General features: G+C 41.3%; 1 protein-coding gene across 1 annotated transcript in view; it reads left to right on the forward strand.

Moving 5' to 3' along the window:
• ST8SIA6 (ST8 alpha-N-acetyl-neuraminide alpha-2,8-sialyltransferase 6) overlaps window positions 1–26,213 on the forward strand; it is a 133,979-nt gene that overhangs the window by 92,876 nt on the left and 14,890 nt on the right. The window contains exon 4 of the mRNA XM_021696775.1: window positions 919–1,005. Within this exon, the coding sequence (XP_021552450.1) occupies window positions 919–1,005 (87 nt within the window). The remainder of the gene's footprint in view (window positions 1–918; window positions 1,006–26,213) is intronic.

Consider the following 26,213-nt stretch of genomic DNA (forward strand, 5'->3'; position numbering starts at 1 on the left):
GGTACTTGCACTTTATTTTATTTTATTATTTTTAAATTTTTTTAAAGATTTTATTTATTTGAGAGAAACAGAGAGAAAGCACAAGCTGTGGGGGGTGGGTGGGGCAGAGGGAGGGGGCGCCTGGGTGGGGCAGAGGGAGAAGCAGCTCCCTGTGGAGCAGGGAGCCCGATGTGGGGCTCGATGTGGGGCTCGATCCCAGGACCCTGGGATCATGACCTGAGCCGAAGGCACATGCTTAACCAACTAAGCCATCCAGGGGCCCCAGTACTTGCATTTGAAATGATAACCCTTAAAGACTAAAGGCTATTCTGTGATTAAAGGAATTAATACTTACTGATGAAATTTCAGGTAGAAGGAGATTTACTGGGGACTGGGATCCCACAAAATTGTACTGCTGAGCCTATAGATTTTTATATGCCAATATATAAGCATCTCTCTTAACTTAATCTGTTTTTTTTAGTGTACCATTCAGAATTAAAATTTAAGATGGTTATTTTAGGGAAATTTTATATATATTTTCTAAGGTAAATAAGTCAACTTAGAGTATAAAAAATGATAAATTATATATTTATGGTAAACATCTATAAAATATGTTTGTCAGTGAGTTATAGCAAAATGAAATGGCTATAAGATATGAATGTGAATTGAGGTGCTGTCATGGTTTATCTGTAATATTAGACTTGACTTATGGTATATGCAAATTACACATTCCTAAATCAACATAATGATTCTTTCCAAATTTATGTTCCTAGTGGTTTGGAAATGGGTATGATATTAACTTATTCCTACATTACCTTATTTCAGAAAAGACTTAGCTAAAATGAGCAGATTCTCAAAGTGCCCTCTAGGACACTTATATGCATGTTTAGCAATATGTGGGATCTCTGTTTTCTAATTTTATTGACATTTGACTTTTAGGTATTTAGAGAGTGACTATCTTCAGATTATCAGAAATATACAGAGCTGTCCGTGGAAACGACAAGAAGAAGAATATGAGAATTTTAGGTAAAGAATTTCCTCATAAATATTACGAGATTTAAAAATGTCTTGTGTATTTGCTTTGTATGGGAAATAACGTGTTGTTTGAAGGAAAGTAGAAGGGGCCAGCTGACAATCAGATTGACTTAATCTTCAGAACCCCTGCTGAGGCACATGATGCTCCCTCCCCATCTCTTATATAGAAACTTAATTCTGTTATTGGGATTCATTACAGAAAATCTTGAGTTGAAAGAAGAAATTTTAGAGGACATTGCTGCTTCTTTATACCATTTATATTTGCTATTTATTTAGTTTGTAAATAAAATATGATCGCGTTCTGGAATGTTTGGAAAACATAGAGGGAAAATCTCATCCAAGGTCCCATCGCTTCCAAACAAAAACTGTGTTCCTTCCTGTGTTTTCCCTTCCAGTGTTTCTTGTTAGCTCTTAAACCCCAGCCACCTTCAGAAGTGTGAGTTGCTACAGCTAATAACCTGGGGAGGAGCCGTCAACCTGACAAGACCAGGTTATCAGTTGATGATTATAGAGATGTCCTGTCCTTGCATAACGTGGAGCCCACCTGGACAGAAAGAAATTGTGTCCCAACGCTGTTCTTCAGGGGTGCATGGAAACTTCTCTGGGACCCCTTACTCCCAGTCGTATTGTACAGCGGGCCAGTTGTCTCTGTGCTTGCATGGTCCACACTGCTCTGCTTCTCTTGGCCTGCATTCTCATTCTTTGCTAGGCATTCAACACGTGTTTTGTCCGGTGCCAAATTATTTTATGATGTTACAGTCCGGAAATATATTTTTATCTTTACTGGTTCAGATTTTCAGACTTTAAGCCTTAAGTCTTTTGAAGACCTTCTTAAAGAGCCTGCTTTCCCTGGAGATTCTCTAAGAAGTATCTGCTCCTTGTCTTTCTTTACTGTGGGAGGGCAGCTCTTATTTACACAGTGCTGTGGCTCTGCTTGTCTCACCTTTGGTCACTTTATGCTCCGGTCACTGGACCAGCTGCCTTTTAATTCTGCTGCCAGTTTGAGAGGGGTTCGGGCCAGCTCCCAGTGAGTGAAAGAGGAACTTCCTGACTGGGTTAGAGCTCAAAGTGAGTATTTTCCTTCTGTCGGGTAGACTCATGGATGTGTTGACTTCCTGTAGGATACCATTAAGCATCTTTCCTAACTGACCTTTCAGTTAGGGATCCTTGTGTATTTAATTTCCAGGATATTTTATGCTACATAGTCTGATATAGACAGAATGTGTCCCCTCAAAAGTCATAAATTCAAAACCTAATTCCTAATGGGATGGTGTTTGGAGATGGAGCCTTTGGGAGGTGAGTAGGTTATGAGGACTGAGCCCTCATGAATGGGACTGATGACCTTGTAAGACATCCCAGACTGTCCTTGTGCCCCTTCCACTATGTGAGGACACATTAAGAGATGGCCATCTAAGAACCAGAAGGTGGCCTCTCACCAGACAACTAATCTGCCGGTACCTTGATCTTGGACTTCCCAGCCTGCAGAACTGTGAAAATAAATTGTTGTTTGTAACAATCCCCATTGATACTGTTCTGTTATGGCAGCTCAGATGGACTAAGACATAGTCCTACTCAAGACTAGACTTGAAAGATCCATGTGACCAGGAGAGTGGGTAGAAAGTTCATGGGCAGTTATAACTTAAATGATCACAGGGTCAACAAGTGGCCAGAGTCTGGTTTAGAGAGACTTTTCTACGTGCACAGAAGAGACAAAAGAGGAAGAGGGAGATATTGAAGTATTGAGCTATTAAAGATTAGTCCAAGATAATCAGCTAGAAAGTGTAATGAATAGTGACACCAATCACCAAAGTAGGGTGATACCAATCACCAAAGGAGCTTCTCCATCCAGCTGTGAAATCACCTTAGCTCAGACCTCCTGCAAATAATACAAGGAAAATAAAGTATACTAAATAAGCAAAGTATTCGAAGCGAAGTGCACTGTTTGAGGGCACTGGCAAGCTACCAAGGCAGGGAGAATTTTCAGGACTAAAATCCAGAAGAAGAAGGAAGCCAAGGGAGGTGAGCCCTGCATTTAAGGCTGCTTTTTCTCACAAGAAACTTGCTGAATGCAAAAGCATGGCTGACAGGCAGAGAGGCTGAGCAGAGCTTCCAGCAATCCCTAGAAAAGATGAATTCTCTCAATGAGTGAAGCCCAGATTTGAATCATTTCCATCCTCAATTGGATTCAGATCTACCCTAAGCCCAGATGTCTGATAGAAGCAAAAGCAAATCCTTTCTTGAAGAAGGTAACCTCATTCTCAGCCTTACATGATCTCTGCAGATTTTTACACAGCGTCTGGTTCAATTAAAAAAAAATAATTCTCTTTAAAGTTTTTTTTTTTTCCTTTTTTCTTTCTTTTTTTGTGATAAAAGTCAGGAGTCTCTTCAAATACAAAGCTGCTTGAGAGTCACTGCTGCAAATTATGCTGCCTAGAAGCCGTAGACATGGATGATATGCAGACAGAATGGCCATTTTCTCCTTAGTACCATGTTGGTATAAAAAGTACATCAGTAACCATGATGATTACCCATGGCCTATCTATCCCTCCAGGGCCAATTTAAGTACACATCTGGGACTATAGCACTTATTGTTTGTTGTCATGGAAGAGAACAGTCACGGTGACATTTATTTATTGACTTGAATATTTATTATATTGGAATGTTCTTTTTATGGTCATATTTGTAAACTAAATTATATACACCCTCAACAGAAGTCTGTGCAATTAAATAATAATAAACTGCCTACTTTCCTAAATTTTTACTAATACAGCTGGCTAAGTCTGGGGAGTTTCTGGCTTATTTATAAAACTGGCAGTATAGAAACATCTCCTGTTATTAAAGATGGCAAATTCTCCATTTTCTTTATGTGAACTTCTTATGCCAAGTTGAAGAAGAGCAAAATGTGACCCTTAAAAAGGTGATCATATCCTTTTAAAAACAGGAATTACAAAAGGTGCATTAAATTCTGACGAATATGAGCAAGTGAGTATATTCTAAATCCTCCTCCAGCCTGATTGTTTTAACTCCCAACAGTTGACACTGAGGTGCTAGTGGGAAATTATGGGACTTCTTTGGCCACATGATCTAAAAATAAGACGGCTTTTAAGAGTTATTTTTCTTAAATAAATATGCCGCTTGGTGGCAGAGGGGATGAATTTTGTTTATCAACAAATATCTGTTTAGGGTTTTACTACATTAAAGCACAGTAGACCCTCTCAGCCTGGTATAGTGCAGGGCACAAAAGTAGGACCTCAGTAAATATATTTCAAATGAATGGACATCTGAAAGTACATAAGAAAAACACAAAGTTTTCTTACCAACCTCAAAGAAATTGTAGCGTTTGGAAAGACAAAAAATAAAACTATGAATACTTATGATTTAGTGTCAAAATGAGTGATTTATATAAATACTGTAATATATCAATGCATGGTCAGCGTGGGATATAACATTTCTTGAAACATTTTGTGGAAAGAGACAGGACTTGAACCGTGACTTGGAGGATGAGTGTAAAGGGAAGGGTGATGGGGTCTAGAGTAAACATCAGTCAGTTTCAGGACCAGCTTCACTGGAGCAGGGACCTGTACTGAAGGGTACTTGGGTTAAAGGGAAGACGTGCAGGTAGATAGGGGTGAGCCTGGGACACACAGAGCTCTGATGATCTGAGTAGAGACAACAGATTTCCTGTAGATACCAGAACCTCGTGGAGATATTCCTCGCAAGGGTATTACATGATGAATTTATCATTTCAGGGAATGTATCTGGTCAGAAAAATGTTATGTGAATTGGAGTCTTAGGAGGGAGTGAATAGACTGAAGAAAGCCAGAACAGTCAGGGGCTGGCTGTAGAAAGATACTGTAGAATGATGAACATCTAGAACATCAGTGGTAGCTATAAAAATATCAAGGAAGGGACACTTGACAGTGAGCTCTTTGGCAGCATGGTGTGTCTTCCTTATCTTCGTATCTTCAGTGCCCATCAGAAAGAGGGAGCCCAATAAATGGATGCAGTAGACATGACAGAAGCATTGGCAGGACTTGGTTGCTTTTTGATTCCTAGGTTTCAAATGGAAGAAGAAAAAGAGAATTGAAGACAAATGTGAGATTTTGAGTCTGTTTGATTGGGATAATAGTAGTGCTAGTGAAAAGCAGATAGACTTCAAAGGGAGATCGCTTTTGAGAAGATAAGTCCACGTTGAGCAGGCTGCGGTCGAGCAGACACCAGGACAGCCAGATGTAGAAGACATTTCCTTACTATAAGTGTTAAGAGAAATTGGACTTTCCTGAAGAAAAAAAGGTGAGTGTAGCCTAGAGCTGGCTTCTGTAAGAACTATGGCCCTGTATGGAAGGGAGTGGCATGATGTATTCAAAGTGCTGACAGGAAAAAATCTGAAACCAAGAATATTCTATCCAGCAAAGCTATCAGTCAGAATAGAAGGAGAGATAGAGTTTCCCAGACAAACTAAAGTTAAAGGAATTCATAACCACTAAAGTGGCCCTACAAGAAATGTTAAAGGGGACCCTTTGAGTGGAAAGGAAAGACCACAAGCAAGAGTAAGGGAAGTAGGAAGCATAAAAACAGTAAGAAAAATTATATCCGTAAAGATCAGTCAAGGGACTCACACAATAAAAGGATGTGAAGTATGACATCATAGACCTAGTGTGGGGAGAGAGGAGTAAATGATGGGTTCAAACATAAGTGACCATCAACTTAATATGCTATATACAGAACATGTTATATGCAAACCAAATGGTAATCAGAAATCAAAAACAAGTAATAGATATGCAAAAAAATAAAGAGAAAGGGATCCAAGTATGTCATTAAAGAAAGCCAACCATAAAGCAAGTAACAAAATGGCAATAATACATACCTATCAATAATTACTTTGAATATAAATGGACTAAATGCTCCAATCAAAAGGCAAAGGGTAACTAAATAGAAAAACAAGACCTATCTATATGCTGCCTATAAATAGAGACTCATTTCAGACCTAAGGACACACATGCACATTGTAAGTGAAGGGATGGGGAAGCATTTATCATGCAGATGGATTTGAAAAGAAAGCCAGGGTACCGATACTTATATCAGATAAGATGATTTTAAAACAAAGACTATAACAAGAGACCAAGAAGGACACCATATAATCATTAAGGGGACAGACAATCCAACAAGAAAATGTAACAGTTGTAAATATGTATGAACCCAACATGGGAGAACACAAATACTTAAAGCAATTAGTAACAAACATAGAGGAAGTAATTGATAGTAATACAATAATAGTAGGGAACTTTAACACCCCACTTACATCAATGGACAGATAATCCAAACAGAAAATGAATAAGGAAACAGTGGCTTTGAATCACACACTGGACCAGATGGATTTAACAGATATATTCAGAGCATGCCATCCTAAAACAGTAGAATACACATTCTTTTCAAGTGCACATGGAATATTCTCCAGAAGAGATCACATATTAGGCCACAAAACAAGTCTCAACAAATTCAAAAAAGACTCAAGTCACACTGTGCATCTTTTCTGAGCACACTGCTATGAAACTAGAAATCAACCGCAAGAATAAATCTGGAAAGAGAACATGTACATGGAGGCTAAATAACATGCTACTAAACAATGAATGGGTCAACCAAGAAATCAAAAAGGAAATAAAAAAATACATGGAGACAAATGAAAATGAAAACACAACAGTCCAAAATCTTTGGGATGCAGCAAAAGCTGTTCTAAGAGGGAAGTTTAGAGCACTGTAGGCCTACTTTAAGAAGCAAGAGAAATCTCAAGCTATCTAACCATATACCTAAAGGAGCTAGAAAAGGAACAACAAACAAAACCCAAAAGCAGTAGAAGAAGGAAGGAAATAATAAAAATAGAGCAGAAATAAATGAAGTAGAAACAAAACAAAACAAAACAAAAAAACCACACACACACAATAGAACAGATCAATAAAACTAGGAGCTGATTCTTTGAAAAGATCAGCAAAACTGATAAACTTTTAGCCAGACTCATAAAACAAACAAACGAAGAGGAATCAAATAGACAAAATCAGAAATGAAAGAAGAGAAATAACTACCACACCACAGAAATACAAAGAATTGTAAGAGAGTATTATGAAAAATTATATGCCAAGAAATTAGACAACCTAGAACAATTGGATAAATTTCTAGAAACATATAACCTCCCAAAATGGAATCAGAAGAAATAGAAAATTTGAACAGACCAATTACCAGCAATGAAATTGAATCAGTAATCAAAAAACTTCCAATAAACAAAGTCCAAGACCAGATGGCTTCACAGGTGAATTCTACCAAACATTTAAAGAAGAGTTAATACCTATTCTTCTCAGGGTATTCTAAAAATAGAAGAGGAAGGAAAACTTCCAAATTGACTCTATGAGGCCAGCATTACCCTGATACCAAAATCAGATAGAAACACTAAAAAAGAGAGAACTACAGACCAATATCCCTGAGGAACGTAGATGCAAAAATCCTCAACAAAATACTAAAACCGAATCCAACAATACATTTTAAAAAAAAAATCGTTCATCGTGATCAAGTGGGACTTATTCCTGGGTTACAAGGATGTTCAATATTTGCAAATCAGTTAATGTGATATGATATATCACATCAATAAGAGAAAGTATAAAAACCATATGATCATTTCGATAGATGCAGAAAAAGTATTTGACAAAGTACATCCATTCATGATAAAAACCTCAACAATGTAGGTTTAGAGAGAACATACCTCAACATAATAAAGGCCATGTATGAAAAACCCACAGCAGGCATCATACTCAATGGTAAAAAAACAGAGCTTTTCCTCCAAGGTCAGGAACAAGACAAGGATGTCCACTCTCACCATTTTTATTTGGCATTTGACATAGTACTAGAAGTCCTAGCCACAGCAATCAGACAACAAAAAGAAATAAAAGGCATCCAGATTTACTGATTTGGAAGAGGTAAAACTTTCACTATATGCAGATGACATGATACTACATATGGAAAATGCTAAAGACCTTACCAAAAAACTACTAGAACTAGTAAGTTCAGTAAGGTCACAGGATACAAAATCAATGTATAGAAATCCATTGCATTTCTATACACTAATAAGCAACAGAAAGAGAAATTAGGAAGGTTCCATTTACAGTTTCACCAAAGCTAGAACAAATAATTCTAAAATTTATATGGAATCACAAAAGACCCTAAATAGCCAAAACAATCTTTTTTTTTTTTTAAGATTTTATTTATTTGACAGAGAGAGACACAGCGAGAGAGGGAACACAAGCAGGGGGAGTGGGAGAGGGAGAAGCAGGCTTCCCACTGAGCAGGGAGCCCGATGTGGGGCTCAATCCCAGGACACCAGGATCATGACCTGAGCCGAAGGCAGACGCTTAATGACTGAGCCACCCAGGCACCCCTAGCCAAAACAGTCTTGAAAAAGAAAAACAAAGCTGGAGGTATCATGATCCCAGATTTTAAGGTATACTACGAAGCTGTAGCAAACAAAACAGTATGGTATTGGCATAAAAATAGACACACACATCAGTGGAACAAGATAGAAAGCCCAGAAATGAACCCACAACTATACGGTCAGTTAATCTTTGACAAAAGGGGCAAGAATACGCAATGGGAAAAGGTCTCTTTAACAAATGGTTTTGGGAAAATGGGACAGCTACATGCAAAAGAATGAACTGAAACACTTTCTTAACACCATACACAAAAATAAACTGAAAATGGACTAAAGACCTAAATGTGAGTCCTGCAACCATAAAAATCCTAGAGGAGAACACAGGCAGTAACCTGTTTGACAGTGGTGGTAACAACTTCACAACTCCTTTTTAGATAATGTCTCCTGAAGCAAAGGAAACAAAGTAAAAAACTATTGGGACTTCATCAAAATAAAAAGCTTGTGCATATCAAAGTAAATAATCAACAAAACTAAAAGGCAACCTACAGAATGGGAGAAGATATTTGCAAATGACATATTCAATAAAGGGTTAGTATCCAAAATACTTAAAGAACTGATACAACTTAACACCCCAAAAATGAATAATCCAATTAAAAAATGGGCAGAAGACATGAATAGGCATTTCTCCAAAGAAGACAACCAGATGGCCAACAGACACATGAAAAGATGCTCAGCATCACACACCATCAAGGAAAATGCAAATCAGAACTACAGAGATATCACCTCACACCTGTCAGAATGGCTAAAATAAAAAACACAAGAGGATGTGGAGAAAAAGGAACTCTTGTGAATCATTGGTGGGAATCCAAACTGGTGCAGCCTCTGTGGAATACAGTAAGGAGGTTCCTCAAAAAGTTAAAAGTAGAACTACCTTGTGATCCAGTAATCACACCAAAGAATATGAAAACATTAGTTCAAAAGGATATATACAACCCTATGTTTATTGCAGCATTCTTTACAATAGTCAAATGATGGAAGCAACCAAAGTCTTCGTCAACTGATGAATTGATAAAGAAGTGGTATACATATATATACAATGGAATATTATTCATCTATAAAGAAAAATGGAATCTTGCCATTTGCAACAACATGGATGGAGCTAGAGAGTATAATGCTAAGTGAAATAAGTCAGAGAAGGACAAGTACCATATGATTTCGCTCATATGTGGAATTTCAGAAACAAAACAAAGAAAGGGGAAGAATGACAACCCTTAAAACAGACTCTTAACTATAGAGAATAAACTGATGGTTACCAGAGGGGAGGCAAGAGGGGGGGCAGTAGGTGATGAGGATTAAGAAGTATATTTATTTTTAGGAGCAGTGAGTAATGTATAGAATTATTGAATCAATATGTTGTACACCTGAAACAAATATAACACTATGTTAACTATAGTAGATTTAAAAACTTAATAAAAAATGTGGCCCTCGAAAAGCCTATTTTCTCAGCATTCCCCCCTTCCCCACTTGCCAGTGTTTGTCCTCCTTTTACCGATTTCTAAGCCTTTTTTCACTCAGCACTTCATCATGAGTCTAAGAACTTGTAGCCTCGGGTTCAAGTCCCTGGCTTCTCTCTGCCTTAGAAAAACATCTGAGGTCCATGTGAGTGGTTCCTTGAAGTTCTTGAAGCTGTATCTGAAATTTTGTACATGTTTCCAGGAAAAAAGATCCCTGATTTCCATCTGCTTCTCAAGGAGTCTAGGACCCCCAGAATGGACTACAGTATTTCTAAGAACACTTCCAGACCTGAGGCTCCGTTTGCTTCGGGATTATATTGCTTGTTTCATCTTCCCTGTAAATGTGATGACCATAAGCTTCGGTGTGGCCCTAACGCAGATGTATCCCTCCCTGTCATCTGGACAATCTCAGTTTCAGTTATGAATTGCATTTCTGCAAGATCCTAGTTGAACCTAAAGAGGGATTTCATAAGCAAGAGTTGAAGATGTCCTACCTTCTATCTTTCTCTTGGCATCTAATTTCATTTACATAGAGCTGTACAGAGTTAAGAATGTTGAGCTGTCTGCCTTCTGCTTTTAAAATCAATTGATCTTCCTCTTACATTTTTTCCCCCAAGCATGAGTTGATACACATATAATAAATTTGTGGAAAATCAAACCTGGATTTCAGTTTGAGGAATTACTGCTCTTCACATTCTCTCCCTGGCATATTTAGAAACTGATGGATAATCCTGTGCTTTAGCAGGATACTCACGTATTTGAGAATCATACCAACATGCTTAAATCCAAATTAAACATGATAATATGAAATGCTCCCTACTTCTCTTTCTTTACTTCCTCCACTTCACCCTTGAAAACTCCTTTGCGAAGCTCTGGGAATTTTTGGTAGGCAGGTTTTATCCCAGCAGAAGACCTTTGAGCTTCAGTAATTAGTACTAGATTCCCTGGGAACTGGTGTGGCCATTACTGCATTAGCTTTCATGAACTGTCTTCTTACTTAAAAGATCTGTATTCATTTGTATAATCAATTATGGAAAACTAGTAGGTACACAAAGGAACAGTGCTGAATTTTCATTTTACTTCCCCCCCCCACCCCGTAAATACTCATGCTATTATTTGTTATTATTTTGTTTTTAGTTTCTTTCAGATCCTCTAATGCCCTTTGATTTCTTTAAATGTCCCTGGGTTTTGTGGATGTGAGTTTGAAACCAAAATGACTGAATATTATCAGTCACATATTTACTGAAAGTTTAGTGGCAGAAAACAGTGCTATTATGTAAATGCATACATTTATTTTAAGACTCATGCAAATGAGATGCCTTTCAAATTACTTGTAAAACAGGTATTTTGTGTCTGATTACTTTGTTACAGATAATTATCGCCTGGTAGCAATATTCTTAAATCTGGAATTATCCCCTCTGGTTTGATTAGATTAAAATTTCTTGAAAGTTACTCCTTTGTTTTTCTTGTGTGGGATATATAAGAAAAGGTTCCGATGTTGTATCAGTAGATTTATTGAGTTTTCTAAAATATCAGCCAATGTGTTACTTTCATTTTTATTAGAGCTCCTTGGACAAAATAGAGCGATGAACAAAATCAACTTACCTTATATCACATATGTTAATATTATTTTCTTACTACATGATAATTACATGGCTGAAACAGTGCCATTTAAAGATTTAGTTTTGTGAAAGGATATAAATTCTTCATATGAATAGATGGATAAATTAATCAATGTTTTTCGAGAAATCATAGGAGTGAGCAACCAGACTTAGTTTAACCAACAAAGCTTCCGACTAATTTCTGAAATATTTCTCCAAAAGCAATGGTTATGGTTTGATTTTGGTCTGTATGTCGCAAGCTTACACTTTTTTTTTTTCCATGTAGTCTTTTTTTTTTCTTCATTTACTGAATGTTAGTCTATCCAGGCATTTTGTTTTGTAGCACAGATTTCGTGGAGGGAACCAGGAGCCTTCTCTATTAGGGGGTTCTTTTGATTATACAAAACCATGTTCATTTTTCTGAGCCACTGTTCCCCTCCTCCTCATGCTCCTCAAAGGCATGCTGTTTATGATTCATACAGGGTGACTGTGAGGACAGCTCAAAGCAATACATATATATATATATTTTTTAAGTTAAGAAGATGTGTGCACTTTGTGATAGGTGTTTTGGGTCAGTTGTCAGATTGAAAAAGCTTCTTTTTTCTCGTTTCCTCTGCATCGGGAACATTTTTCACCGTTAATATCCTGTCATATCATCTTCTATTTGTCATGCCATACAGCATGCCCGTGCATTTAGAGAAGCAACAAAAAACCACACCGTGTCGTTACACCTGCTGTATTTAACAATAGAAACTGGCTCTTGTACATTTAGGGAGTAGTTCCTGTCTTAGTTTTCAGAATATAAACCTTGCCATAAAAAGTCATCAAACCCACATAAGATTCACCGATCTTCTAAATTTTGCTTCGAAACTTACCTTTCAAGTTTTACTCGGTATCAACCGTATTGCTTTCTGAACCCGAGTCAGATAAGCGTCCTTTTAGGCTGCCCCGCCTTTCAAACCCTCTGTTCCTTATTACACTGCTTACACTGTCTTCGTTGGTTCTTTACATTGTTTAAACTCTAGTATGATGTCCCAGTAAATAGATATTTCTCCAGTGTTCCAACAGCACTCCTTTACTTCCGAGTTTCAGTTGTCTTCCTGTCATGGGCTTTGGTAATCATATTCTTTTATATTTGGTTCTTATATTCTACTCAGATAGATGGGCTGGTCTTTCATCAGCTTAAACATATCAGTGCACACATTAGCTAGTAAGAGAAAAACTCAGTCATCTGAGTTGCCGACTGAATTTCGTCTTTATTTATTCTCTTCCTTAGCCTGAGACTCATATTGATCCCATATTGAGCATTGGATCACATATCCTATCGGCTTTTTCTCCAGCTGCGAGGTTATGAAGCAGCACTTTGAGAGGGCTGAGGTAGAGCTAGGATGAACCTTCAGCAAAATGGCCAAGTATGGGAAGCGTTCATTCATTTTACATTTCATATATATTTCAGAATGTATTGAACCTCCCCTCTGCATCAGGGGCCCGGGTTTCCCCCTACCTCCCTTTTCTGATATTCTGTAAAGCTTCTTTGCTTCTCTCTTACTTTTCAGAGCAAATCCTCCGGGGTTCAGATGCACCGTGCAGTATCAAGTTTCCACGTTCCCAAATCTTGTCTCCCTCGTCCTTTCTCAAAACTCCAGTTTCTCTGTGCGAGATCGCCACTGAAATGTCATGCACTAATTCATGCTAAGGTGTGAATGATTAGTGGATGGGCTTTTCTGAACCCCTTGCCTTCTATTCTGTATCTAACTGGATTCATTAAGGACGACCACCCATGTCTGATTTTCTAATTCCAAATGTAGAGTCCACTGCACCTTTTTAATTGTATAAGAGAGCTGGGGATTTGAAGACAAAACTCCTCTGTGTGATCAGTGTCAGTCCGAACCAGGGGTAACTATCAATACCCCCAACATACCTTTCAGTCTGATAACCACACTGACTAACCGCAGATACCCTCTGGGCTTCTGGAATTTCTCCTAGTGCTCCGGGCAGCGAGTTCAATCTCATGGACAGCTCTATTTTAATTCACATATAGACATGTTGCTAGAAAGAAGGGCTGTTTGAGGCCCTTAATTCTTCTGATCTGCTGGGGCTGAAATGGAATGTTTTAAGGCCTTTGGAAGCCCTGTGAATCACTGGAATTCTTAGATCATTGTATTTTTAATGATACAAACTATTCTTTCAGTTTAAAACTGACGTTCATTGTGAGCCAATTGATTCTAAAATCACAGTATTTTACTTTATTTTATTTTATTTTATTTTATTTTATTATGTTCAGTTAGTTCCTGTATAGTACATCATTAGTTTTTTTTCTTTTTCTTTTATTTTTATTATGTTATGTTAGTCACCATACAGTACATCATTAGTTTTTGATGTACTGTTCAGTACTTTTGTGGGCCATCTCGATTTTATTTTTCATTTCCCTTCTCACACAAAGACTCTTTCTCCTCCAAACCCTGGAAAGCGTGAGCTGTACTCGCTCTGCCTTCCACCCACCTCTTTAACCACCCCATTTCACCTGTGGTCAGCAGCAACCCCACACTGCCAAACCCAGAAGGCATTTGCCATTCCCGTTTTGCTTGACCTCTCACCTCTTACCAATCTTCTGACATTCTAGACCATCCCTCATTCCTTGAAAGAGTCTCATACTTGACTTCTGTGCCACTCCTTTTGTTCTCTCGACTCCCTCCTCCTCATCCCCCTACCCATCCACCCTCAAGTCCCCATTGTATTTTAGGAATCTCGCTCTAGAACGTGGACCCCCCCCTACTGGCCCATGGCAGGCATTGCAGCACTGACCGTGGCTGGGTGCGCTCTTGGGGCTTCATCATTGCCCCTCCTGAGTCCGGCTCTCTACACAGAGCCAGATGGAGTCTTCTGAATGGGACTAGGGTCTATGGTCACATCTTGCTTCTGCCATGCTCACCACTCCCCTCCCCAGTTTGGAATCTGTTGGTGATTTTTTTTTTATTACTTTCAGAACCAAAACTGAGCTCCCTCAAGGCCCTGTGTTGCAGGACCATTACCCACTCCTCCAGCCTCTCTGCTCACCGCATTTCTTCTCACCCATCTTGTTGGCCTTTTACTAACTCACACGTACCTTCAGCCACAGAGCCCTTCCAGCGCCATCCCTTCTGCCTCCCCTGCCTCCCCCAGTTCATGCGTACTCATCTTTCAGATCCCCCGTCAATCATCCCTTCCTCAGGAAGCTCCTTCCCTGAACAAGCTGATGAGGTCATTGTTGCTGTCCGTCCTGTAATGCATTCTCCTCCGTAGCCTTGATCCCAAGTAAGAGTTTCCATTTTGTGTGTGTGTGTGTGTGTGTGATTACTTTGTAGACCTGGCTAATCCGTCACCCATGTGTTTTATAAAGTGCAAAGTAATCATCTTGGAAAATATTTTCATCAGGAGGAACAAAGAGGCTTTCTAGATGGTTCTAAAACTGGGTCAAGGCTCAGTATAGGAAGTAGGGGTTGGAAAGCATCGTCAGGTTTCTGAGCTCAGAAGCCCATGCTCCGCTTCAGGCTGGCTCCATGCATCTTATCATTGACCTTTCCTGTTTGTTTCCCACAGCCTTTCATTTTAGTTTAAATCCAGTCTCCTCTGTGAATGCTGAGTCCCCACTAGAATATCTTAAAGGCGCCTTTGGCAGGGGCTATTAGAGCAGAATGCTATTTGTAGTATCAGCACTATCACTCTTAGGCTAAGCCACTTCTTCCAGCCAGTCTCTCTATCAGTAAAATGGAGAAAATACCTTCCTCTGTGAGTTTTTATGAATATTCAGCATGCAAAATACAGAGTCTGTGGTATGTTAAAGTCTCAGTACATGATAGCTATTATTATTTTCAGTTTAATATCTGTCTAGCTTGCAATTAATATTCTACTAAAAATAGCTTAAGCTCTTGCCATTTGTAATACCTACAACAAGTCCACGAGTGGCAATAAAACTGGAACAGTCCCAGTCCCAATCCTCTGCCTACGGAGACATGTAAACATTTCTAAGCCTCGGTTTCGCTCTTGTGATGCATTTCATGTGGATTTCCCATGAGTTTGATAAGGACCAGCATTTCCTATTTAGTTTATTCTATTTGAACTTTCTTTGATCTTTTCATGATGGAAAATAGGTCACACAGAGCAGAAAATACTAAGCTTCAGCTTTCTAGGTTATAATCTTCCTGTGCATTATTTGCAGCAGAAAAGGACTTACTTTTGAATGAACAGTCCGTGGCTTGTCTCCCTCTCTCTGGTAACATGGTAACATCCTCTGATGTCTCACCAGGAATGACTGAGTTGCCTGAGAATTAATCAGCCTGATGATAGAGCAGAGTTACACATTCTGCCCTTCCTCCAGATTACTTAGCCCCCCGATTGGGACTGAATAAGGGTAACGAGTTCAGGGTGGGGCTGCATAATTCTTATCTGTTGGGTGAAGCCAGAGGGCAGAGATGAAAAGTCAGAACGTGGGGGAAAGCTGCAAAAAAGCAAGAAAATGAGTGCACAGTTCCCCGAGGCCGGGCAGAAACAGAAGCTGAGTTGGGGGCTGAAGACAGAAAGCGGAAGGGGATGGATTCTACCATGGGCCTTAAGTGCTATCCTGGAGGGGCGCCTGAGATGTGGGTTGACCTTTAGTGGCTCTCCAGGAGCACTTAGGGCCCATTTGTGCATCTGGATCAGGCTCATTACAGGACTGTGAGCTGAGCCGGCCTCTTAGGCCTCTTACCTCTCCTTCCATCTCTGTCCTGCGCCCAGAAGGAGCCCTTTGGGACACACGTGCATTGCTTTTCACTGAATCATACAATTAGGATTTGGCTTCAAAGTTAAAGATTATGAAATCATGAGACCTTTTAGGAAAGAGAGTGGTATAAACAGAACAGACTGACAACGCTTTCCTGAGGAAGTCCTTCACAGAATAATAGCACGTTAGTGCTCTTACACGTAACACTGATTCCCATTATGATGATAAAACTCGGTTTTCACAGAGCTCAGAGTATTCATTCAGGATCTTAACTATGTTGCCAGAAAAAAGAAAGAAAAAAAAGGTTTCTTACCCTCCCTTTTTCTCCCCTTCAACATATCTGACCAAGGAGAAGTATAAATTCTGTCACCAATGGTTTGGGTTAAATTAAGACTTCTTTATATTCTCCTCACGCATGGAACCGTAAGGGCAGTGACCTGGATTTCTTTTTTATTCTTTTTTATTCTTTTTTGGCTACAAAGTAAAATATATTCAGAAATCTTAACATTCATCTTAACAGTTGATTTCGTATTTTTAGAACTTGTGTTCTCCGCGCTTATGTAATTCGCTATTGGCTTTAAACCTGATGATTTATAAAAGGCAGGGACCAGTCATGCGACTAGCACCCTAGCAGGGGCCTTGAAAGGTCAGTCGGGTCGCTGCTTAGACCTCCTCCCGAAGGGCAGCCAGCCGGATGCTCGAAGGTCTCTCCTGTTTTCACAGACTTCACAACCCTGCTTTTTCACGATCTAACTTCTAGATTCGTTCTACCAGTTCTACGGCTGCAGTGTGATGCCATCTTCCCTTAATGAGCCTGACGGTGAATGAACATGATGAAAGGTCGCCGCTTCACTAGGAAAAGGCTGGGGCTCTCCCCGTGTCGGGGAGAGCGCCATGCTTCTCCCAGCGGCCTGCATCAGCAACCTGCGTGCTACCCTTGATGTCTTGTCCTTTCCGGCTCCTTTCTAGTCAATCAGCCAACTTCAACCGTTTCACCTCCGACGTGTGTCAAACCGATCTGCTTTTCTCTGTTCCCCACCATCACTCTGATCTGAGTTACCGCAGTGGTTCCTTTTATGTGTCCACTTGGCTAGGCTTCATCGTTCAGCTGTTTAATCAAATGCTAGTCTGGGTGTTGCTGTGAGGGTAGCTCGTGGATGTGGTTAACACCTACGATCCGTTGACTTCAAGTAAAGAGTACCCTCGATGATGCGGGCAGGCCTCACTCAGTCCTGAAGAGCAAAAACAGGTTTCCCAGGAAAGAAGAGATTCTCCTTCAAGACTGCAGTCCCCACTCTTGCCTGAATCACCAGCCTGGGTCCTGCCTTACAGATTATAGACTTGCCAGCCCCCACAACTGTGTGGGCCAATTCCTTAAAATAAACTTCTTTAGATACATACATACATACGTACATACATACATATGTCCGTACATGGGTAGATACATGGATGGACAGACAGACGAGTGGTTCTGTTTCTCTGGAGAGTCCTGACTGATACAGCTACTCTAATTATCTTTTAACCTTTGTCTAGTTATCTCTTACCTGCTGTTCTGGTTATCTGTTGTTGCATCATCAACTGCTCCAGAACTTGGGATGGCTGGAAACAGTGACTTGATAGTCTCTCCTGGTTTCGGTTTCACGGGCTGTCTGGTCTCAGCTGGGGGGCTCTCACTCAAAGGCCATAGGCTCTCTGTCTCGAGGTGGCTGGTGCTGGAGTCATCGGAGCTGGCTCACTCCCACAGCTGGTGCTTGATACGGGCTTTCATAAGAGTTCAAGCGAGGCCCGCTATCTCTACCACCTTCAAGGAGCCCCGGCATGTGACTTGAGCTTCTTACAACGTGATGGCTGGGTTCCCTTAGGAAGTGTTCAGAGAGTGGACATTCCAAGAGACTCAGGCAGAAGCCACAAGACTGTTTAGGACCTAGCTTCAGGAGTCCCAGAACACCACATCTGCGGCATTCTCTTGGTCAGAGTAGTCGGAAGTCCAGCCCAGATTCAAGGGAGGAGCTTAGGTTCCACTTCTTGATGTGAGGAGCAACATGTCCGTATAGCACAAGGATGAGCCAAGGGTGGCCATCTCTGGAGACTACCCACAGTACTGGGCACTGCCATATCCTCCCGCCTGATCCCATCACCTTTGTCCAGACCTCTAATCTGTCCTCCTCAAGGACTCTGAAAATGCTTGTCCTAGCACCACTGCCTTACGTAAGGCCTGCCATGATTTGCCCTTGCCCATAGAAGGCCAAATTGTTCACCTTGTCTCTTTTGTAAGATGTCTCATGATATAGTTCTGCAGTGTTCCCCACCTAGTACCCTGTCTCCCAAGCCAGAAGGAATTTCGTTCAGGATTTTGCATGTTCCATGCTCTCTCTTTCTCTCCTGCAGGCTCTCACACTCCCTATTTGCTGTTTCTCAAACATTCTTTGCCCCTCCATCTCTTTCTCTTGCCCTGCCTGGCTGACTTCTGCTCATCTTTTGACTTTCAGCTTAAGCTCTGCTTCTTCTGGGGTGCTGAGCCCTGGCACCCCAGCTTCGGATCAGATACCTTCCTATGTGCTCCTGTTCAAGGGCTGGCCCAGGTCCTTGGGTTTATGTGCAGGTGCAGTTGGGCTCTGTTAAACTTGCTTTTGCTTTGCTTTATTACTGACCCAGCAAAACGTCAACACAAGATTAAGGACTCAAGCAAGTGGATTATTCCACTCAGAGCAGCACCTAAGTTTTCTGTGGTTTATGGAATGCTTGCAGGGTAAGGAAGGAGCCCAGACCCCAAATGGTGGACTCCATACCTCACACTGGCAACATGTCAGTCTCAAAAATCCACCCTGTTGTCACAAAAGGAAGTTCCCTTTGGACTGCTGGGTCCCCCTTCCAGGTTCTTCCACATTAGTGGTATGCAGCAGGCCTGGCGCAGCCTCACCCATCCCCTGCGCATAGGGCTGAGGGCGTGATGTAAGTTTTTGCCATGGTCTCTCTCCCATTAGACCACGAGCTTTCCATTGACATTCACTTTTTTTTTTTTTAAATATATCCCTGGTACTGAGAACAGTACTATGATCTTGATTTGCTGAGTAAATGTACACATAAATGAATGAATAAGTAAGTTTACCCTGAACACTGCTCCATGTCCCTAAACTTGATTCTTGCCTCTGCCCTCTTGGTGCTGGCTGTTCATATTTGTTCTCCTCGGTGTCAGACCCTTTCTTCTTGTTAAGAGCTCTGTCTTCATACCCAGCCCCAGGAAATTGGTTGCCAGGACAAAAATTTTCAGCCTTGGCCTTGACCCTGTGAACACCAGTTTGCCACCCTCAGCCTTGTAACCTGTATCCATTTGGTCTGGTCCCCCAAGGGAAGGATTTGGATACTGTTTTACTCCCTTATTTTGCTCTCTTCTGCATATAGTCATGAAGATTCAGCACAGTTTGAATATTTAATCACAATTTACAAAACGTCTCAAGATGCAGATATTTTCCTGATGGTCAGAGCTTTTATCTGCAGGTCTTACAACAGTGGTTCTGTGGGCTGGGTCAGTGACTCTTTCCCTCTGCGTGTCTCTTAATGGTTGATTTGTGTTGCGTAAAGCAGTATTTAGAGGAAGGGTAGGGCAGTGGTAAAGAGCACACAGATGTTGACTAGGGCTCAAATTTGAGTCCTTGTCGTGCGACCTCAGACAAGAAACTTAGCCTTTCTGTGCCTCAGTTTCCACATCTGGAAAATGGGGAGAACAATTGGGATGATAATAGTGTTGCCCTCATAGGGCTATAATGAGAATGGATTAAGTTTCTCTGGTACAGGGCTTGGAAAAATGTCTGGGACCTCGTAGGAGCCCCATAGGAGTTGACTGTTAGGATTCGAACATGCCTGAGCCCCAAACTCACATGTTTTGATTTTAATGTCCCTGGAGGGACCTCTGTCACGGCTCTCTTTCTGGCCCCTTTCTGTCAAATGTTGTGCCTGCCTAAGCCTGTGTTTCCATGAGATCATGTGAATATTTGAATTTCTGTCTGGATAATTGATGGGTCTGGGTCTCTCTGTCCTGGTCGTTTGTGTGACTGTCTCTTAGTTCTGCTTTTTTGAGGGTTTTCTAACTCTGTTTCACTTTAATGTGTCTCTTTTATTTTTATTGGGGGGGGGGGGCCACAAGCAGGGGGCGGGGCAGAAGCACAGGGAGAGAGAGAGAATCTTAAACAGACTCGCCGCCCAGTGTGGAGCCCGATGTGGGGCTCGATCCTACGGCCCTGAGATCATGATTGGAGCCAAAGAGTCAGACACTTAACTGACTGCGCCACCGGGGCACCCTTGTGTGTCTCGTTTAATTTTCTTGGTTTCTCTCCAGTTTTGGTCTGTGCTTTCTCTCTTGACTTTCTCTTGTCCTCTGCCATTACCCGTCATGTAGAAACTGAAAATTGAAAAATATTTTCTGAATTAATTCATTTCCTCTTCTTGAGAACTTTAGCAGCTTACGAATACAATATTTCTCTTGTTCTTTGCTCCTACAACCTTCTCTGGATTTTCTTCCCTCGTGGTACAGTGATGCTTTCTACAAAAGAGATTCCTGGGGTTTTGTGGGCTTTTTTTGGTGGGCTTTTTTTGCTTCTGGAACATAGTGGGCAAACTGTTAGTCGCTTTTATTGCTTTGCTCGGAAGCCTTCTTCCATTTTCTGCCTCTATTCTAAACTGTACCGTCCCCAGATACAAGACGAGGGAAAGGACAGAGTCTCTTTTATTCCTTGACATGTTCCCAGGGTCCAGCATGGTGCCAGGAACACAGGATGTTCTTGGCAAATATTTGGGAGATGAAGGAATTCCACGAGGGAATGTCAAGAGTTCGGGAAGACTTAGATGAGCACCATGTCATGGAGCCACTCTTTTTTTTCTTTTTATTTAATGATTTCCAACTCTGCAGAGTTGTCAGTTTATTTTGTTTCAGTGCTTTTTAACTGTCTGGGTTCAATTCCCCAGGGAGAAATGTCTTTCTAGGAACTGATTTTCTTTCCAGTGTTTGGAATTAGATGGGTTTCAATCCTTTGTCTCCCAGTTACTAGCTGTGATTCCTTCGGGGAATTAATTTTTCTGAGGTCGTTTCCTCAATTATGAAATGAAAGTAAGAATCTCTACTTCAAAAGAATATTGTGAGGATTACATGTAATGTGTAAAATGCATTTACTGTGTTCCTAGCATGAGGGCAGCCATATAGACAAACAGAATAGAGAGCCAGAAATAAACCTCACATATATGGCCAGTTGATTTCAGACAAGGGTGCCAAGACCATTCAATGGGAGAAGGACAATGTGTTCAAAAAACGATGGAGAAAAAACTGAATATCCTTGTACATAGAAAAAAGGTTAGACCTCTTTCCTCATGTCATACACAAAAATTAACACACAATGGATCAAAGACCTAAACTTAAGGACAAAACCCATAAAATTCTTAGATGAAAACAGGGAAAAATCTTCATGACATTGAATTTGGCACGATTTCTTGTGGAACCACTGTCTTGTCTCCTGGCCGCCTTGGTCTGTCCATCACCCATGTTCTCTCACCCAGTAAGTAGATCTCACATCTTCCCCCACCCCACCCCTGCCCTTTGCACTCTAAAATCACTTGCTTAAGGGAGGTCCTTTTAATCTCTAGTTAAGCAAACTCTAGTCATAGACCCCTGTTACCTCCAGTTGGCCTTCCACTCTGGCCTCCTGGCCCTGCCATCCATCCTCACAAACACAGATTTATTCATTCATTGAACAGCTCTGTTCCCTGGGTCGCCCATGTGCTGGGTGCTGTCCTAACACCTTCACACCATCTTCCCCTTTCCCCCAGCTTAGCCGCGGTGCCCTCCCTCTGTGCACTTATCATAACCTCACCTTATGTCAACCTGTATGATATTGAAATGATATCAAAATACCAGTTATGTTTTGTGTCTGTCCCTCCTAATGTAAGTAAGGTCCCAGAGGGAGGGCCCATACATGCTTTATTCCTATTTGTACTTAATGATTTGTACGTTGTAATCCTCATGACCGTCACCTAATGAGCACCTGGTGAATATGCACTGGATTGTTCTGTGCGTGGGTCCTAATTCTGGAATGTACACTTGTACAAATTAAATCTGATTCCTTCTGAGTCCACAGAATATGGGCAGGCAGCTATTAAATCCCCCACATCTGTCCTTCTCTAATCTGGACATTGTTAGTTTCTCACCTGTCATGAATTTCAGTTCCTCCATCAGCAGAGCTGCTCCCTCCAGCCAGGCCCTGGCTTCTCAGTGTGCCTTTGAAAGCAAAGATTATGCAACAGACCCAAGCACACTGAGTATGCTTTGAGCATCACGAGTGCAGTGCGTTTCTCCCCTCTTTTTCTAGCCATTGTTCTTGTAATTATGTTGTTCACATCACATTTGAATTTTAGTAAGCTGCTACACACTGTTGTTCTCACAAGTTAGTCTAAAACCTGCAAATCTTAGGGGCGCCTGGGCGACTGAGTCGGTTAGGTGTCTTACTCTTGATTTCGGCTCAGGTCATGATCTTGGAGTCCTGGGATCAAGCCCCTTGTTGGGTTCTGTGCTCATCAGGGAGTCTGCTTCTCTCTCTCTCTCTCTCTCTCTCTCTCTCCCCCCTCTGCCCCTCCCCCTGCTCACACTCTTTCTTTCTAAAATAAATAAATAAATCTTTATAGTTAGGAAAAAACAAAAAACAAAACCTGCAAATCTTATTCATTCCTCAAAGGCCTCTGACCAGGGGTGACTTATTCTGACCCTCTCATACCAGATTGTTCTTTCTCTCTCACCTTCCCTGTGCCCCCACACCACAGTGCTGCACGCACAGGCCCACACACAAACACCCAGACTCACAGAGTCCAGTGTGGCCACTAGGGCATGACGATGTGTGTGGAGGCTGGGCTGGGATATCGCATCATGTGACATCAGCAGCTACACGATATAAAAGGCCCTTTGAGTCCATAGTGCTCTCTGCTTTTTTTTACAGTGTGCTTGCAATTATGAACTTGAAGATTCTAGAAAAATCTACTGGCTAATAAAATACGGTGGTTCAAACAAGCACATTTTACTTACTTAATGTCCCCCAATTCCTTTGTTGGGAGCATTGCACTTTGTAGGCCATTGCCTGAAGGTGGGCTTTATAATAAGGGTTTGAATTCTAGGTTTGAATCTTGGCTTTACCACTTACTGTTTTGCAATTTGAAGGGGAGGTGAAAGGATTTTCCCTCTACCTTTCTGAGTTCTTGGCTGAGACCCATGTAATAGAAGAGAGATGAAGAAGAAAAACAAACAGAAGTTGATTGACATGTAGACCCCATGGGAGACACCCAGGGAAAGATGAGTATCTCCCCGAGGTGACTTAGAATTCAGGCCCAGATCCTGTCCTCATGGGGAAGGGTCAGGGGGAGGTAGGCCTCTTAGGGGAGAGTAAATGATTTTTAGGAAAGTTGAGAGCTCGTAGAACACTGGTTGGAAGGTGGGATCATTTAGGACAAAGTCTTTCTGAGTGTGGTCTAGCTTCCTCTCCTGTGGTAAGAATCCATCTTCCCTCCTTGGTGGAACTGTCCAGCAGGGGATTTATAACCGTTGAGCTCCTTCGGGCAGATAAGGGGAGTTCAAAGAAAACTTCCTGCATTTGCTGTTTATCAAGTGCCTGCATCTCAAAACAGTGTATCAAAGCAGCCTATTTGGGGGTAGGTGTCATAACCTGCTACCCTTCAAATGTATCCTCGTAAGCCTTTTTTATTTTCTTCCTTCCTAGATCATGTTTTCTTCACCAGTGTGTAGACAATGCATCTTAATAACTACCTAGGTGCTAAGTAAATATGAATGAATATGTGATATGTGACCTACTTACCTTTTATAAGCCTGGATTGTCCTCAACGGTAAAATGAATCACCTCTACCTATCTTGCAGGGTTATTGTAGGACTTGCTGAGATAGTATCTGAAACACTTAGCACATAGTGAGAATGCACTAAATGTCTGATATTATTAGTGGTCAATCAGTGAGTTATATGATGTAGGGTAGGAACAGAAGAAAGGTCAAAAAAAAGGGGATAGCAACAAGAGAGAGGCAGTTGGCATATTGCTTGGCCCAAGCATCTTGTGGCTTTGGAGATGGAAAAGAAATGTGACTATTTGAGAACTGATCAGGATGGTAATAAATAAGTCCCTGCAAGTGGTATACACACTTAGGTTTTAAAACTCCTTTTCCTCAGACCCTCATTAGAATCTCAGAGAATGGATCTCAGAAGAAGGTAACTCTTTATTAATACTTAGAAAGGGCCTGTACCCTCTGTCTCACCCTACTTGTCCCACATCTTATTAAAGAATTTTTGGGAGTTTGATAAACAGAAGAGCTGCCCGGGAGCTCTGAGCTAGGGCAGTTAGGTCATTAGTATTCAGAGTGGACTCTAAAGCCTGGCACGCAGTCGGCCTGAAGCACTCATTAACATTTCATGGAAATCCAAGAAACATCCCATTTAGAACTGAAGAAGAATTTTGACCTGAGACCTAAAACGAATAGGAGAAACAAAACAAAACAATAATAATAATAAAAAAAAATCCAAGGGACACTCAGCACCTGCACTGTGAAAGAAAAAGGAATTTCTGCAATTTTAAGAAAAATCCCTTTCTCAGAAGTATATCTGCTGGACCAGCTGTGATGCAAAGGTGATTTGCACATTTTCCGATACCGTCTTCATACCGTTAAGGCTAAAAGTGGTAAGCCCGATGCTTTCAGGACCAACCTGCTTCTTGAGAGCTAAGCACTTTTGAAAGTGTGTAAATTCTTTTCAGTTCTGGAACTTTCTGTGGTGCAAAGGGTCCCTGTTCTTTCCTGGGCAGGGAGGGGAGCACCTTTGCTTTTGGAAACTGGATTGTGTGGAGGAACTTGCTGAAGGCATGATACAGCAAGTGTGAAATCATCATCAAGCTCTGGCTTTCTTTTCTCTTTGACACTGGGGCACATTGGCTGAACCACTTGAACCTTGATCCCATGGGGGACCCTGGATGTCACATAAAACAAGAGCTTTGAACATCTCAGTTATATGTAGGGTTTGAAGCATGTATCTGTAGATTTCTTGCCACCTTGGAGTGGTGAATGGGCAGGTTTTCAGTGGGGTGCTACCAACATTATTGTGGGAAGCACTGTGTTGTGGTGGTGCCATCATAGAAAACATCCTGAAGGAAGAAGCTCAAATGAGAGTACTACCCTCCAATGACAACCTACTCTAGTGTCAGTCGCAGAGAATTGAATGTCAAAAGATATAGGTTGGCGTCACTTACAACCTGGGTGTCTTGGTCAAGTCACTTCTCTCGACTCTTGTTTTCTCATCTCTGAAGTGGGAATAATCTTTTCCGGCTGTCTGGTGGTCATGGGAATCAGAGGACATCCGGGTATGAAAATATTCTGGGATGTGTGCGGTACTTGACACGTGTGTGGTTTATGCATGCTGAACTGGTGGGACATTTACTATTGCGGAATGTGGAATGACCCATTACAGACAATGTAGGTGTCCTGGTAAGAGCATGCTTTCTAGTGTCTAGTTTTGACTGTTCTAACAAAGTACCATAGACCACGTGGCTAATAAACACCAGACATTTATTTCTCCCAGTTCTGGAGGTTGGAAGTCTGAGATCAGGGTGCCAGCAAGGTTGAGTTCTGGTGAGGAGCCTCTTCCTGCTTGCACACTGAGAGCCTTCTTGTGTCTTCATGTGGCGGAGTGCAGAGTAGAAGCAGGCTCTCCAAGGACCCGTGGAAGGGCACTCATCTATCACGAGGGCTCCACCCTCATGACCTCATTTAAACCCTAACCATCTCCCAAAGTCCCCATATCCTAACACCAGCACATGGGGGGTAGGATGTCTGTACAGGAGTTTGGAGAGGACACAAATGTTCAATCCATGATATTCTGCCCACTGTCCCCCCAAATTCAT

The sequence above is a fragment of the Neomonachus schauinslandi genome, chromosome 5 (genome assembly GCF_002201575.2).
Source record: "Neomonachus schauinslandi chromosome 5, ASM220157v2, whole genome shotgun sequence".
In the NCBI taxonomy this organism is placed as follows: Eukaryota; Metazoa; Chordata; class Mammalia; order Carnivora; family Phocidae; genus Neomonachus; species Neomonachus schauinslandi.